The sequence below is a fragment of the Equus przewalskii genome, chromosome 15, assembly GCF_037783145.1.
Source record: "Equus przewalskii isolate Varuska chromosome 15, EquPr2, whole genome shotgun sequence".
NCBI lineage: Eukaryota > Metazoa > Chordata > Mammalia > Perissodactyla > Equidae > Equus > Equus przewalskii.
The window spans coordinates 66181817-66199869 of NC_091845.1; the positions used below are offsets into that span (position 1 = coordinate 66181817).

General features: G+C 39.8%; 1 protein-coding gene across 21 annotated transcripts in view; it reads left to right on the forward strand.

Annotated features, from left to right (window-relative positions):
* The window catches only part of TBC1D5 (TBC1 domain family member 5), a 565096-nt gene that overhangs the window by 503880 nt on the left and 43163 nt on the right, over positions 1-18053 (forward strand). For all 21 annotated transcript variants that reach the window (XM_070575957.1, XM_070575968.1, XM_070575969.1 and 18 more), the window contains one exon: positions 5115-5278. In XM_070575957.1, the coding sequence (XP_070432058.1) occupies positions 5115-5278 (164 nt within the window). The remainder of the gene's footprint in view (positions 1-5114; positions 5279-18053) is intronic.

Genomic DNA, 18053 nt, shown 5'->3' on the forward strand with positions numbered 1-18053 from the left:
AAAGTGATTAAAAAAAAAAAGACTGTCAACCAATAATTGTATATCTAGTAAAACTATCCTTCAAAAAGGAAGAAGAAATTAAGGCAGTCACAGATAAACAAAACAAGAATTCACTGCTAGCAAATCTGCCCTACAAGACATAGTAAAAGGAGTCCTTCAGGCTGAAATGAAAAGACACTAGACATTAATGCAAATCCACACAAAGGGAAAGAGCACTGATAAAGATAACTACAGAGTAAATGTAAGGCAGTATAAGTGTATTTTGCTTATATCTTAAATTGTTAAGATGGTAATACTCCCCAGGTTGATCTACTAATTCATCATAATCCCTATCAAAATCCCTGGTGTCTTTTTGCGAGAAATTGACAAACTGATCCTAAAATTCATATGGAAATATAAAGCACCCCCAATAGCCAAAACAATTGTTGAAAAGTACGAAATTGGAGAATTCACAGTCCTCAATTTCAAAACTTACTATTTAGCTACAATAATCAAAACAGTATAATACTGGCATAAACATGGGCATACGTAAATGGAATAGAGTTGAGAGCATAGAAATAAACCCTTATATTTATGGTATGTTGATTTTCAACAAGGGTGCCAAAACCATTCAATGTGGAAAGAATAGCCTTTTCTACAGTTAGCACTGAGAAAACTGGATATCCAAATGCAAAAGAAAGAAGTTGAACAACTTCCTCAAACTATATACAAAAATTAACTCAAAATGGACCATAGACTTAAATGCAAAAGCTAAAACTATAACACTCTTAAAAGCAAACGTAAGAGTAAATCTTTGTGACCTTGGATTAAGCACTGGCTTCTTAGATATGACACCAACAGCACAAGCAACAAAAGAAAAAAATAAGTAAATGGGATTTCACCAAAATTAAAACTTTTAAGCGTCAAAGGATACCATTAAGAAAGTTAAAAGATGATGCAGAGGATGGGCGAATTTTTTTCAAAACATATCTCTAAAAAGGACCTTGTACCCTGAAGAATTCTTACAGCTCAACAATAAAACAACAAATAACCCAATGTTAAAAATGGGCAAGAGATTTGAGTACACACTTCTCCATAGAAACTATACAAATGTAGACATGCACATGAAAAGATGCTCAACATCATTAGTCATTTGCAAATGGGAAAATTCAAATAAAAATCATAATGAGATACCACTTCACACACACTAGGAACGCTAAAATTAAAAGATAGCCAGTAATAAGCGTTGACAATGTTGTGGAGAAATTGGTACCTTCATACAATGCTGAGGGAAATGTAAAATGGTGTAACCATTTCAAAAGCAGTTTGGCAGTTTCTCTAGATGTTAAACCCAGCCGTTTTACTCAAGACCCAAGAGAAATGAAAAGATGTCCTCACAAAAATTTATACTTGAGTGTTCATAGCAGCATTTTTCATAATATCCAAGAAATGGATACAAGCTAAATGTCTATCAACTGATGAGTGGATAAACAAAATGTGTTATATCCATACAACAGAATACTATCGGCAATAAAAAGGAACAAAGTACTGATACATGCTATAGCAGGAATGAACCTGGAAAACACTGTGCCAACTGAAAGAAGCCAGTCACAAAAGACCACATACTGTATCACTCCATTTATATACCATCCAGAAAAGGCAAATCCACAGAGACAGAAGTAGATTAGTAGTTTGCCAGGGGCGATAGGGCAGGGAGTATTGGGAGAACTGCTACTGGGCACAAGTTTCTCTTTCTTTGGGTGACAAAGATGTTCTAAAAGTAGATGGTGATGGTTGTAAATCTTTGTGAATATATTAAAAACCACTGAATTATACACTTTTAAAGGGTGAATTTCTTTTTTTTTTTTTTTTTTTTTTTGAGGGAGATTAGCCCTGAGCTAATATCTGCTGCCAATCCTCCTCTTTTCGCTGAGGAAGACTGGCCCTGAGCTAACATCTATGCCCATCTTCCTCTACTTTATGTGGGACGCCTACTACAGCATGGCTTCCCAAGTGGTGCCATGTCCACACCCAGGATCTGAACAAGCGAACCCCGGGCTGCCAAAGTGGAACGTGCACACTTATCCACTGCACCACCGGGCCAGCCCCTTTTTTTTTCCTTCGAGGAAGATTAGCCCTGAGCTAACTTCTGCCAATCCTCCTCTTTTTCTGAGGAAGACTGGCCCTTAGCTAACATCCATGCCCATCTTCCTCTACTTTATGTGGGATGCCTACCACAGCATGGCTTGCCAAGTGGTGCCATGTCCACACCTCGGATCCGAACTGGCCAACCCCAGGCCGCCGAAGCGGAACATGCGCACTTAACCACTGCGCCACCGGGCCAGCCCCTAAAAGGTGAATTTTATGGTATATGAACTGTATCCTCATAAAGCTGTTATTTTTTTTATAAAGGCAGTTTTCACATCTAACCAGTTGACAGTGAAAATGCATTTACATAGTAGTGGTGTAATTTTAAAAAGGGAAAATAAATTAATAGGTGGTTCCTGAGGTCTTTTTCAGCTCCAGCATTCTAGGACCATGTACCTGAGATCATTGCCATGAAAAAGTTGCCCAGGGAAGTTAAGCCCTGGAGGAGGGTGGGAGACAGATGGAGGTAGAGAAAAGAAGGTAGGAAGGTCCAGGTGGAACTGTGATGGTCAAGACCAGATGTTTCTAGGTCTTGGGACCTGTTCTTCCCTCTCCTTTCCCAGCCTCAGAGGCACCTCTACTGCCTTCAAGGCTCAGCTCCAGTATCATCCATTGCAGGTTGGATTCTCCAGCAAGCAGACCCTGAGCTGGAGTTGGAAGTACAAAAGGTTTATTGGGGAATAACATCTGTGAAAGGAAAAGAGGCAGAAGCAGGACTTGGGAGGGGAGAATGTTGTCAGACCATTATGCAGACCTCTCAGAGGTCTCTGCATGCTCCCCAGGAAACTGCAGCCAGAATTTCCTATTAGAGCAGCCCCGTGATGAGCGGAAATGGGTAGGCCCTTTGCTACAGTCACAGGTGGGAGTTAAATGTGAAGCTAACTTTATAAAAAGAATCACTTTATTGAGATCTAATTCATATACTATAAAACTCACCTTTTTAATGTATGTAATTCAGTGGGTTTCACTGTATTCACAGAGATGCACAACTATCACCACTGTCTTATTTTGGAATGTTTGGAGTTAAACCTGACTCCTCTCTTTCTCTCATACCCCTATTGGATTCTTCAGTAAACCTAGCCTTTTTTGTCCAGAATCTGAGCACTTCTCGCCACCGAGCTATGATCATTCTGCTTGCTTGGAGCTTTGCAGTGGGAAAAAGTGATTTCCCTGCTTTTGTTTTTGCCCTGTCTCACCCCTAATTCTATTCTCAACACAGCAACCAGGGTGATCCTTTTAAAATCAAGTCTAATCATGTCATTCCTCTGCTCAAATCCTCTAGTGGCTTCCAGTGGCTTCCCTTCTCAGAGTAAAAGTAATCAAAATTGTCCGGAAAGCCCTGCCTCCCTGCCTGCTCTCACACCTCCTCTCCTACCCCTCCCCTCATTCTTAGCTGTAGCCACACTGGCCACCTTGGTGTTCCTCAGACAAACAAGTTCCTGCTTTGGGGCCTTTGCACTGCTGTTTCTTCATATTATCTGCAAAGCTGGTATGTCATCTTCTTCAGGTTTTTGCTCAAATGTCAGTACACCTCAATTCTTAGTGACACCTTCCCCGACCATCCTATTTAAAATTCGACTGAGACTCGCATCCCCCTTTACTGCTTGATTTTTCTCCATGGCACTTGCTACCATCTAAAATCATATATATTTTACTAGTATATTTATCTGTCTTCCTTCACTAGAAAGTAAACTCCTCAAAGGATGGGATTTTTGATGGTTTTAGTTTCCACTGTCTCCCTGCACCCATAAGTGTCTGGCGCTTACTAATGGTTGAATGAATGCATACACACACAAGGTATTTTGCTAGGTCCTTAAATGCCCATAACAATCTCATGGGAGTATCCCCATTGTGTAAGTGAGACCTGCATGGGTCTGGCTGCAGCCAGTTCTCTATACCCGCCTTCTACACCACACCACCCTCTCCACAGGCCTCACTAGAGCCCTTGCTTCTGTCGGAGGGAGCTTTGTGGCTCCAGACCTCTCAGGGAAAAAGGCACTGCTGGGGAATCACAGATGAAATATCCTCCTCTAATGTGGGGACAGGTCTAGAAAGAGGCCCGTGACCCAGTTGTCTTAGTGCCATCAAGTTAATTCCGACTCCTAGCCACCCTGTGTATAGCAGAGTGGAACCCTGCCCATTCTTTTTTGCACCATCCTCACAACTGGCGCTTTATCCACTGCGATTTGCAGGGTTTTCGTGGCCAATTTTTTTGGAAGTGGATGGCTAGGTCCTTCTTCCTAGTCTGTCTTAGTCTGGAAGCTCTGCTGAAACTTTTCCACCATAGGTGACCCCACTGGCATTTGAAATCCCAATGGCATAGCTTTCTACATCACAGCAACATGCAGCCACCACACTTTGACAAGTGACAGATGGGTGGTGTGGTTCCTTGACTAGGAAAGAAACCTGGGCTACAGTGATGAGAGCACTGAATCTTAACCACTAGACCTTCAGGGCTGGCTCTGTGAACTTGTGCCTTGTCCCTTTTCTGGATGCTTCTACCATAGGCCAAGGGTAGTCTTATGTCTGTTCTGCAATTAATGAGAAGGAAAGAGACTCTTTTGAAACATTAGTGAAGGATTTAGATTTTTTTTTTTTTTTTTTTTGATATTAACAATATAATATGCACTATAATAGTTTCTGGTTTCTATTATTAAGGACGATTCCATTAGTTAAGATAAGGGAAAATCCAGTCATTTAACCTATGATTTCTAAAAATTGGATTTTTTTAGTTTTTTTATATGTATGCAACACTTGGTATAGTGTAGTATAAGTTACATGTAGAAAACTAGAGCAGCACTTCGTCGTTTTAAAAAATTGGCAGCTATTCTGATACATAAAAATGCATGCATTTTAATATTCCATTGTGTCATTATGATGACAGTGTGAACAAAGTATCATAATTGATCATTTATCAAAAGCGGTAAATTCAGTAGCTTAGTGAAAGAGTCCGGTGTTTTGTTATTGATACTTAATTTTCCTTACAGGACAAAGTTCTAAAAACCTCAGTTCATCTCCAAGCATTGAGAGTTTGCCTGGAGGAAGAGAATTCACTGGCTCCCCACCTTCATCTGCTACTAAAAAGGATTCCTTTTTTAGCAACATCTCCCGTTCCCGCTCACACAGCAAAACTATGGGCAAAAAAGAATCTGTAAGTATTTGAGGACGGTTTTCTTTTTATCCTTCATTTTCCTCTAGAGCACTGCATTTGTTAAAGCTTCTTTAGTGCCTAGTTTTATAAAGCTCTTAAAATTTTTATGGACTAAAATGAATTCTTTCATCAAAAATATTTTAATTTTGTTATAATTTAGTAATATTTTAAGGCCTTGGGCTGTATTACACAGGGGGAAAAGGTAGCATCAATTTAAAATAAGTTGAACCCCAAATCTCAATCCTTTTTTCCTCTACAAATGCCTTTCTGTCAAAACCAGTTTTTTCCTAAAATTTAACATACAACATTTTACTAAAGAATAGAGTAAGATTCTTAAAGCAAACCACGCTGTTTTTTTCAATTTTAAGTATTTCTTGAAACTTAAAAATAATTATTCTACCACTTGTTTTAAAAAGATATACAAATTACATTTAAATTATGGCATATTACTCTCTAAGATCCTTTGTATACGTTGCTCAAAAGGACACATCAAAAGCATATCAACTACTTTATAAATCTAGTCATATCTGAAATTTTTTAAGCCAACTTCACAAGAAATAGAACATTTAGCCACATTTGATAACTAGTTCAACACGTAATATTCTAATATGAGGAATTCATCTGCCCACTGGAAGAGGATGCAAATGTAAGATATTACAGAAAAGGATCTAGCTGTTGCTGAAATAATCCTAAATTAGGGGAAAAAATGCCTGTAAAACCTTTGAGGGATAATTATTTCTGGTACATAGACTAGAGACCAGCATGATGTCTATCTGTATGACCTTGGGCAAGACACTCTGCTTCCTGGTGCTTCCACCACGTCATCTGCAAATTAAACAACGCACTTTGCTCCCTGAAGGGAAGAGTTCACTACATAATCTCTTGGGGTCCCTTTCAATGTGAAGGAACTGTGATTCTCTAATTTGTAGAAAAGCAGAATGGAACTTTCGTATAAAGATGACAGCTTTAATGTAAGCAGTTAGCTCTGCTCCCTCCTAAACTCCACTCCAAGGACAGTTAGGGTGATTAAGGATAAACCCTCAAGGAATAAGAAAACGGGATAGAAAACAATAGCAACAAAATTTTGTTACTTGGAAAGCAGATGTTAAGTGGTAACTTAGCAGTTTAAGAAAGCTGAATGCTAAGTCAGCAGTAGGTAAAAACCAAGAAGCAACTTGATTTAAATTATAAAATCCTCTGGAAGCTCGAAAACTGGAAATGAGGTTAAGGTAGAACTGAAGACATGAGGATTGGTCAGGAGTCTCTTCAAGAAGCAGTTAGATTCCCTTCCCCACTCTGGCAGAAGACTGGAGGTTTAATTCTCTGGAAAGTGTAAAACGGAATGTCTCTGGACTGAGAGAGAACAGGTGCATTGAAGTATGGGACTACCCTACTGGAAAAGGGAGATGAATATATTTAAATACTGAATTTGAGATCCCCAGGCCTCACCCAACTTGCTTCCCCGAAGACCCATATGTATATCCCTAGAGTTTCCTCTAGGCACAAATTAGAAAAAAGAACATAGTGACCTTAGGCGTTCTCCAGGGAAACGGCTAGCTCACTTTACAGTGAACCCAGCCATCACAGCCCCATCCAAGCACAGAACTTTTCTTAGCTTTTAGTTCACACTATTTTATATGAGCAAGACAGCCAAGGATCATCAGATGCTTGAGGAAAGCATCTGATAGTGAAAGACAGAAAAAACAAACAGAAAAAAGCAACTGAGAGGAAACAAGTCTACACAGGAGAAAAACCCTTCAGAAAAAATGTCCATTCAGAGAATAACAAAAGCTATTAGAAATTAAAATATGGCATCTGAAATGCAAAACTCGGGGAAAGAGCTGGAAGATAAAGTTGAGAAAATCTGCCCAGAAAGGAGAATACAAGACAGAAATGGGAGATAAGAGAGAAAAATAGAAAAAATTAGAGAAACAACCCAGGAGGTTCAAAATCTAAAAAATAGGAGCTCCAGGAAGATAGACAGAAAATGAAAGGAAAGAAATAAGCAAAAATACAATTCAGTAAATTTTTCCACTAAGGAAAGACCTGAGTTTTCAGATTTAAAGTCCATAGAAAATCCCACACAGGTGAAAACAAACCCATACTGAGACACATTACTGAAAAAGTTCAGAACTCTGGGAACAAAGAGATTTCCTACAAACTTGTAGAGTTGGGGGAAAGGAAGATTTCCAACAAGGGGCTAGGAATTAAAATAGCTGTAAATTTTGCATAGCAAGACTAGAAGCAAGACAATGGAGGAATACCTTCAAAGTTCTGGGAGAAAATTTCTTCTAAACTAGATTCAACACCTAGTCAAACTAATTAAGTGTGAGGGTAGAATAAAAGTACTTTCAGACAGTCAAGATTCAAAAAATTTATTCCCATGCACCCATTCTCAGAATCCACTGGAGGGTGTGCTCTAAGAAATGAGAATGAGAAATACATGAGAACAAGGAAGTTGAGTACCAGAGCAAGACAAAAAGAGTCCTCAGAATAATAATATAGGGAGATCCCAAGACTATATATAGCACAGCTATTTAGCAGGTCCAGAGAGCAACAGCCAACCCAGATTGGAGCAAGTCAGAAGCTTCCAGAAAGTGTTCTCCAAAAAGATGAAATTGGAAGAATGACTAATATATTTGAACAAGTTGAAAGATTTATACAACTAGGGGTACATTTGGGTTTGAATTAGTGATAACTTTATAAAAACTAAGCCATTAAAACACAGGACAAGTGGTAATCCAAAGAAAAACAGAGTGTACAAGAAAAGAAAGAAAGTATATAATAAACTTTGTAACTGAGCGATGACTAGAATTTACAGACATTACAGTGTAAGCCTATTGACTATTAATCTAATCAAATCATGATAAAATTCTGTTGAGCAGATGGGGTGTGGGAGCTGTGTTTTTGCATGGGGAAGAGGAGGGAGCAGGTGAGGGTAGTCAGTAGAGCTAAATCTTCATCTTCCATAGTGGAAAATCAGTGTATACTACTCTAGAAAAATCAAGAAGTAGCAATATAAGCTAGAGATATAGAGATGAAAAAATAGGAGTAAAAGAATTGAAAGTGGTTGCTTCTGGAGAGCAGGAAGTGGAGCATGGGGCTGTGTGCACTGTTTTTCATAACATGCCTTGTAGCACCATTTGACTCTTCAAAGTGTTACATATAAAACTTAGATTAAAAATAACTAAAAATTACAACAAAAATAGAATGTATTGGCATAATAAATTAGGAGATGTCTGCCTGTACCAAGAACATGTCTATGAAGAACGAGAATAAGGAATAACAAATGAGAAAGGCATATGGAGACATGTTTCATTTGCATTTCATCATATTTTGGTGGCATATGGATTAGTCTACAACACCAATTAATTACTCTTCTTTATGGTGATACTGTAACTTAAAACTGAGAAGTTGAGCAAAAATAGAAATAGAGTCTAAGTCTAACTCCCTCTGGATAGACCTGCTGTGAACCAAGAAACAGACTGCCAAATTATTATCCAAAATGTAATATATTTCCTAACTTGTGAGAAGTAAGTAGGCAGAAATTTTCAAGAGAAAGCCCATGGTTTTCCAAGTAATAGGTTATCTTATTATTTTATGAAATAAGATATTGTAGTCACTGCTCTTTGCCAAACAATTACAGTTCTCCCTCATTCTAGGCAGTTGATAGGATTGCAGCTCCTTGTCCCCCGTGATCTGTGACTAGTTCTGTCCAGTGAGTTGTGAGTGGAAGTGATAGGAATGCATTTCCAGTGCAAGACTTTCCACAGCCCTCTCTTTCCCTCTGGCACAGTGAGCAGAGCCCACCTGCCAACCCTTGATAGACATGAAATATGAGTGAGAAATAAACTTGTACTGATTTAAGCTGAGATTGTTGCTTATCATGGCCTAACAATGCACAGTTGGAAAATGTTCAGGCCCAAAGCTGGGAATCATTCTCCCGTGGGAGCCGCATACCACCACCAGAGTTGTCCCAGTGGCACCAGAGACTATGACAGGGTGCCTTCCCTGAGCCCATTTTGCTTTCATTTGCAGCCTAGTTTGATGTGATATGGAGATATTCCATGTCCTCAAAAGAGTTCAAAATAGTTTTTCATTAACATCATCATCAATTTCTCACACAAGCAAGTAGCCAGAAATTGAAGCAAAGACATCTCTTGCTTTGGATCCCCAGTGCCTTAATCTATATGATACCTTTCAGATTTCAAGACTCAGTTGATCTTTAAAGTGGCTTAGGGTCAAGAAATTATTGATGTCAGTTAAAAAAAGGTTAAAATGGCAATTGAAAACAGACATTAAAACCAAGATAATCTGGTCATAGCTGTCAACCTAAGTGTGGTGAAATCTGTTTATAATGGTTCTAATCTAGTCATTGAGAAATGATTTCCAAAATCAATATATGTGTGACATATTTTATACAAGCATCATATATTAGGTCATAGAACTTATTTCCTCTCAGTGTGGCTTTTTTGTGTATCATATCAAGCCTTTCTGTAATCCACGGGCTGTCTTCTCTAGATGAAGATGTATCACATTTATTCCTGTTAATGCCTCTGCTGGCGGTATAATAAGAGTGCAAATCTCAGCTAAGTCTTTAAAGAGGTAACAAAGTAAGCTTTGTGCCATATGTTTATAAAAGACAGCATTATACTTCTTTTCTGAAATGTGAGCAAACTAGTAGGAAGGTTTAAAAATTACCTTCCTTTATTATCAGTAGTGTTGTTTTGAGGATTGGTATTTATCCATGAAGACAATTTTCTCTCTGCTTTGTTTCCCAAAAGAGCTTTGAGGGCTCCCCTAATTCAAACCCAGGTTTTAATCAAGCTCTGATTTTTCAGTCTTGAAGAAAAAATTGAAAAGGTTGATACTTTTGATTTTTTATGCTTTATTTTGCATGATAATGTAAATGACATCCAATACTTATTTTTCTAGAAATCTATTTTAGTTGATCATTCATCTGACTGTTAAGTAATTTTTTACTTGTTTTAGCACTGTTAGTCATGTTTTATGATTGTTGCCAAATCACTTTCCAAGAATATCTTTGCTAAGGTTAAAGAATAGGGAAAATACTGAATATAAGACAAACTCTAAAATTGATTGGTATATGTGAATAAGTTGTAGTATTTAAGCACATCAGCCTATTAAAAGATTTTTTCTAAGGTCCTGATGAACTCCAAGACATTTTGCTCTGCTTTGTGATAGTTACATACCAACCTCCAAAACTCCGAACTTATCCGTGGTTCAGAATCCTCTCTAAACCACAGGAAATCAAAACTGTCAGAGCTGGAAAACTCTACATAAAACAGGATGTGTAATGAAGTACCCACCACCTGCAGGCTTACAACACCACTGGGAGTGCTCATCCTGTGTCTTCATGACCCCTATGTGCACTCATCATTGCCATTTGGTAGTTTGAACACATACCATGGTCATACTAATAGAATTTATTTTTGTAATATTCACTGATCTATCCTTTATCACAACAAAATAACAAAAAGTGTCAGATAAATGAAAACAAATTTGAAAGCACACTCATATTTACTTCTCGAAGTATAGACAACCTGAACATTACCTGATCTACTTTAGGTCATGTTCTAGAAATTTGAATTTAAGATGTATTATATAAGAAATATGGAGAGCAGTCCTAATGAGGGTGCTTATAGTGAAATTGAGGAAGAGGGAAACACGTCAAAAGTTAAGTAATAAGCTAAATAAAAATATAACTCATCAACATGAGAGGCATTATATGGTTTAATGCCATATACACAGTAAAGACAATAAATAATATGGATTCAGAAGATAGACCACCATGGGCTTTGTTGGTCTAGATAGGCTTCTTGTGAGAGATCAGACTTGAACCAGAAACATATTTCTTCTTCCATTAAACATGACCATTGTTTTCCCTTATGAAAATCCAACACCTTACTAGGACAGATAGTCGTGGTGGATATTTAGTTGGCAGTCAATAATGTCTGCTGTGGGTGTTTTCTTCTTTACATCCTCTGGCAGAATTTGAAATAGTTGGATTATATCAAGTTGCTTTTGGTAAAAATAAGAGAAATTGTTATCTCAAATGAGGAAATTTGTTACTTATTATTTCAAATAACAAGAGTCCTGAGATATCTAGAGTTGGATAATTCAGCTGTGCCTGACGTCACCAATTTTCTATTCTGCCATCCTTAGTGTATTGGCTTTTGTCCTCAACTCGCTTCCATCATGTTCTCAAGAGGCTTCCACAGAGCCAGATAGATGTCCTGTCATCCCTCCCTCTCCCCAACATACACATCTTCTAGAGAAGTGTGTTTAGTTTCCCAGCAGCTTTCCTTCCTATCTCATTGGTTGGCCAGAATTAAATCCCATGCCCACTCCTAAACCAATCTCTGGTGAAGGGAGAGGTTTAGGGACATCCAGGACAATGTGGAAAGGAGGTGGAGGGATGTGCCCAGATAGTTTGATAGGCCAGATGGTTTATCTAATCCTTCCCTAAAGCATTTGCATTTGAGAAGAACCGGTTCTGTTGTATCAATGATGTTTTAGTGGCAGATTTTTAGGCTCTTGAGTTAGACTGGTAGTTGGAAGAGAGAAATTGGGCAGTGGCCGTCCCAGTAGGCCAGAATTTTCCTAGTTACTGGTTTTCTCTTCAGTTAGTGATGTATACTTCTTAAGAACACATATTATGTGGAAAGTATTGATTATAATGAATTTCTTTATGGACTTCTAGATGAATTTGAAAGTTGGCATGTAGACTGTGTATAATTGTAGGGTTTTTTCAATTAATAAATATATATTTGTAAACTTTCCTTGTTTAATCAGCAATACTAATGATAACCCAATTAAAATACAGTCCCATTTAAAATAAATTGCCATATAATATAGTTTATTGGAATAAACAGATATAAAATGAATTTAGACATCAGTTTTTCCAGCTTTTAAGTCTCATGAAAAGACTTTTAATCTAAGGCCAAAATAAACTCAGATATTTGAAGCATGGCTTCTATTTAATCATTCAGTGTTCCATGAACCTTGCTCATAGTCTTTCTGCCAATGCATCCCCTCAAGGTCAGGGAAGGAAGGTGGACCATATATCTTTGTCGGGGTGTTCCTTCCTCCTGTCTCCATCTTTGTGCCTCACCTAGTTGACATAATTCCATTGCAAAAAAGTGTAAACATCAAAGGGAGCATCATAAAGAGCTCTCTGTTGTTGACAGTTTATAGGATAACATTTTTAATTTAACTTTTGTAAACAGGTTTTATGACCACCTTTAAATGTCTTGATGCTTCAGTAAATTTATTTTTAACCAGAAAATCTGAGGAGCCTATGAAAGCAGAACCATAGGAAATGGAGTGCTGAACCTTGACTGTAATACCTTTTTAGGACAGTGAAGATGGCGCCCTTTGGGGATGAATGAGACACTTCTCCTCCTCATGCTGGGCCTTCATCTCCATCATTTGTCTTTATCTCCATCATCTCCGTAAAATGCAAAGATGCCAGACTCTACCCATGCTGAACGCTGCCCAGGAAGCATAGACAATGGTTTGGGGCGAGTTCAAGCAAAGCAATTAGAAATATTTAGAATCCCTGGCCAGAAATTCCTTTGGGTTTGAATCATGCTAAATTAAATGTATCACAGATAGCATTTGCTTCCTTCTAATGACCTTTCTTGAAACGTGACCTTTATTTAGTCTTTCAATGCCACATTGCCTTAGGGACAGTAATTTGTGCCCTAAAGTGCACATGTGCACAGCAGGGAAGGAAATGAGGGCTTTGAATTGTCCTGTGCAGATGGAGGTCAGCCAAGGCCAGAGGCCAAATGTCGAGGCTCTTAGATTGTCCTCCTCTTTCCCCCTCAATGGCATCATCACCCTCTCTTACACAGTGTCTTCCTGCTTTTAAATCTTCTGCCCCTAGTGTCTCATCATTTATTCTTTGAAACACCTGTGTCAACTTTTCCAGGAAGCTGTATTTTTAATCCACTGAGCTATAATTCCAGAAAGAATGGCTTTGGTTCTGTCGGGAATTCCAGGTCTGCTGAAAAAAGGGGGGATCTGTATCAGACAGGCAGCCTTCACACTGACCTTGAAACCTTAAGGCTAAGTCACACCTTTCTAGTTGTCCCTCATGCTAGAGCTGCTGTGCCCAGACGGTCAGTCAGAGGCTTGGGCGCCTTTACCATGGCTTCCTCTCTTTCCCTGAAACCTGCTGTTTTCCCTCCCAGTTTTCTGCTCCAAGATGCCCAGGTGTCAGGAATGCATACACTCGGAAGTAATGCAGGTGGTGAGCACGAGGAACCTCACCCCTGAAGCATGAGAGAAAGGGGCAGAGTTCCAGGGCATCAGGAGGGCAGTCTGTGCACTGCTAACAAGAGCCCTGTTAAAGGGGCAAGTGGGTGCTCAAACGAGCCTGGGCTCTGTTCACTAAGCAGCGTGCCCAGGTCTAGGGGCTACGTTCGCCTGGAGGAGGTACATATTTTTCTCTGCACAAAGGTAATATCCATTCCCCAAGTCCTACACTCAAAGGAAGTGACTTTTCCTAATTAAATTAAAACATGTTTTAGGTTAGTAAAGGCCCCAAGGGGGAGCTGCAATTGTTAGAAAAGTTCAGGACCTTTCTATTTTGTAGCAGTGATGATAAAATAAAAAAACTTGGATGGTACCAGGAGAACATGTTAGCATTGACATGAAGAAATAATATGAGAAAAGAAAAACAAGAACAAAATTCATTTGACCATAAGAATAGCACTAAGCAGAATCATTTACACAGAAAGTACACCATTCATGCTTTATTGCGCCTCTTAGTATAAGCATGTCTATCATTACAAAGGTATCTGATTAACCTCGTTGTAAGTGGTGTTTGATTAGACTACTAAGTGTGGCTCACATAAGCTTGACCTTGGTCTGGGGTGTTTGCTTGTGAAGTACAGTTGCTCACAGCCAACTTTTTAAAATAATGTGAAAAAAACAACCACCAAGACCCTTCTCAGCCCTGACATTGCAATGTGGCTGAGGATTTAAAAAACCTTGAATCTATGGATCACTAGAAGATAATATAATCAAATTCTCAAACTTCCTTTTTATTTAAGATGATGGTACAGCTCTCCCTCCTTTCCCTCAGTTGTTACCAACGTAGTACGGTTCTGTCTATAGCTTTATCATTTCCAGCCAAAACGTCATTTTCCAAAGTTACTTAGGTCAGTAGATAGAAACTTGAACAGCAGTAATTCAAAGTATGATGATTACTAAGCCATGAACAAATTAGTTTTATATTAAATCCTAAAAAGTTATGGGCTACATTTGAAAACAAGAAGAAAGAATGAAGAAAAATGTTTCAACTGGAAAAGCAGTTATGAAAAGGGACGCTTTCCCCCATCCCAACCCCACCATTTATTCATAGACTCCTGACTAGACTCTGATTCCTTACTTTCTTTATCTATTTCCCTTTTTCTTTTTTTTTGTTACCATCTTTCTTCTTATTGTTCTGCTTTAAAGTTTTCTATCTTTCTTATTATGCCTCTTTGATGAACTCTTAAAGATGGTCTGATCTTATTAAATAAACTCATTCCAACCATACCTCGTCCCTGCAACAGCAAGGGCTTTCAGGCTGGCGTCTAGGATCACTTTCAGGTAATCACTCTGACCTCTTGATCATCATCACCTTTTTATTCTTGGAGACTATCCCAAAGTTAGGACAGAATTGTAAACAAGATCATGTAAGTTTGGAACATTTATCTGAATTCTTTCGTATGTCCCCTCAGATAACTCAAGGGTTCTATTAGCAAGGAGGTGTAAAGAACTGGCAAATTATATCATTAAGCTGCCCCGCACAAAGATACCACATACACCTACTCCCACACAGTCCAAAAATTGAAGGGGCCTCATATGCAGAATACTGCCTCAATCAATTTAGAAAAAACAGTGAGAAATGCTGCCAAATTGCTTAACTTCAGGATGTTCTCAGTCTAGATTCTAGGCAGTCTCATGGGTTTGAAGCATATTTTTATACTCCACATGTGTCTCTTATTCATTCATCATGATATAAAGATACATATTCCGTAAAATATCAAGAACAATACTTTTGAAAATGAAAGTGAAGAAAATAAGAATGAAACCAGCAAGGTACCATCACTATGTGGTAATGCTAATAACGTTTATAGGAATCTTAAATTCATCTAGAGATCATCCAGCTGGACAGTGAGGAAACTATTACTATCTGTTTGCTTCCCAGGATAAATGAGTGTTGGTTTTCTCAGTGTCTATAGTCAAAGTCACCCACCCGCAGTCTCTACTATGACTTAACTCCTTTTTTGACACCCTTGATGAATGTCTTCAGAATTCAGTTTGAAGGTTGGGTGGGCACAAGATCTTTTTCTCAAGTAAATGAGAAGGCTTAATTTTTTTGCCAGGAATTGAGATTTAAATTTCTCAGATGGTCTAATTGAATTTAAAGACTGTTTTAATGCTGGACTTTGCGTTTCATTCCAAAGAGAATGTCATCATTTAGGATGGTTTAAGCTGAATAGAAGGGAAATTCCAACTCAAACTGCTTCAGATAATAAGGGAAGTTACTAGTTCACATAATTCCAAAGGACTTCTTATTCCTGATTGCACATTAGAATCACCTTGGAGAGCTTAAAAAATACCAGTAACAGAAGTACTGAATCAGAATCTCTGAGGTGGGGCTTGGGCCTTGGTAATTATTAAAAGCTTCCCAGGTTATTCAAATGTGTGGTCAAGGCTTAGAATCAATGATTTAGAAGCTCATCAGTGTCTTCAGTGACCCAAGTCTTTCCACCTCTCTGTCCTGCTCAGAACAGGCCTTTCCCCAGGTTAGAAGTGAGACAGCTACAGCAGTTCTTGGCACCTTGTCTATTTGCTAACATTTAGAGGAGAAAGACCGTGTCTTCCTGGGGCTCTGGATTGGCTCGGCTTTCCCTTGAGAGGAGGCTCATGGCTGCAGGGCCCTCTTGGGGAGGAAGACATGAGGAGTGAACACAGGCAAGAGGGTGTCAAGATGGCAGCATAGGTAGACTCTGAACTCACCTCCTCCCACGAACAGAATCACGTTACAACTATTTTTAGAAAAATTATCCCTGAGAGAGAACTGAAAACTGGATAAAAAGAACCCCCGCAACAAGGGACAGCCCTGACTGTGGTGGAAGAGGCACAAATTTCTGTCTAGAGAGAAAAAAACCATCTTTGTGAGCCGCAGAGCTTCATGGCCTGCAGGCCAGGTGCGATCCTAAGGTATACAGCCTTCCCTGGAGGAGTGGGGCACCTGAACAGGGAAGTGTTGCTGCTATAAGCATCCTTCAGACTCAGCGCAACTGAGACAAGTCTCATAATATCTGGCTTTGCTGGCTATTAACTACAACAGGGAATACCCCTTGAAAGCTATTGGACATAAGCAGAAATGAGCCACCTCTTAAAGGGCCCACACACAAATTCACCTGTTTGGAAAGCAACCTAAAATCACCTGAAAGGAAAGTGCACAGTCCTTTGGTGAAAAGAGACTCACCTGATAGGCTCTGGGTGCATCTCGGTGAGAGATGAGGCCTCTTCAAGGGTGTTGGTTGCAGCCATTATTGTGACCTAGTACAGGCATGCTGACATGGATGCTGGCAGACGCCATTGGGAGTTCTTCCCCTGGCCTGTTAGCCCAGGGGCTGCCCTGACCACTAGAGCACAGATTTAATCCAGTTCAGCAAGGGCAGGCAGCCAGCCCTAGGAACTGGCCCCACCCAAGAGCAAGCCCTTGGGCAACATTTTGGCCTGCATAACTGGGTGCCTGGATCCTCTGCAGGCAGGTGAGTAAGTCCACCTCTGTGGGGCAGGGCATGCATGAGGAGCAGGTGGAGAGTGTGGGGCATTGGTGGAGTATGTGTGGGCCTCTGCAGTGGGGCAACTAGGTCCTCTCCAGGGGGTCACAAAGTGTGCACAGGCCAGGACTGTGTTGATGGTGGGTATGGACCTGTGGGCCGTAGGGCTTATCAGTGGCAGAAGACTTGTGCTTCTCAAACAGCAACATGGGGGATTGGCCCCATGTTGCAAAGCCTGAAACAATTGGGTGCTCCCATGCCTGAGGCTGACCCCACCCAACTGTGCCATCCTGAGAGAGCTAACAAGAGCCTTGCAGGCCGGAGGCCTACAGCAGTTGTAAGCCCCTGAGCCTCACAACCAGCCATGATGGGGGCCTGCTCCCTTAACAGAAAAATTGCAACAGGAATGTACTATTAGACCTTGCAGCCAACTGTGCTGGGGCTCCCCAAACCCAGTAAACTGACTGAAGGGTCCATAGCAGCTACACGCAGCTGAGCACTACAACCAGCCAGTCGGGGGACAGCCTAGACTCCTTGGGCACCTGCAGCAAGAGCAACCTTGCCACAACAGAAGGACATGTAGTCCACACACAGGTCACTCCTGGAACATTTGGAACTGGTGACAAGAGGGAAGCACACTGCTGGGCCTCATAAGTCATCTCTTACATAAGGCCACTTCTCCAAGATCAGGAGATGTAGCTGACCCACCTAATGCATAGATATAAGCACAGAGAAAGGAAAAATGAGGAGGCAAAGGAATGCATTCCAAGCAAGGGAACAGGACAAAACCCTGGAAAAAGAACTAAGTGAAACAGAAATAAACAACCTACCTGACAAAGAGTTCAAGCAAAAACTCATGAGGATGCTCACTGAACTTGGGAGAAGAATGGGTGAACACAGTGAAAACGTCAACAAAGAATTGGAAAATATAAAAAAGAACCAATCAGAAATGAAGAATA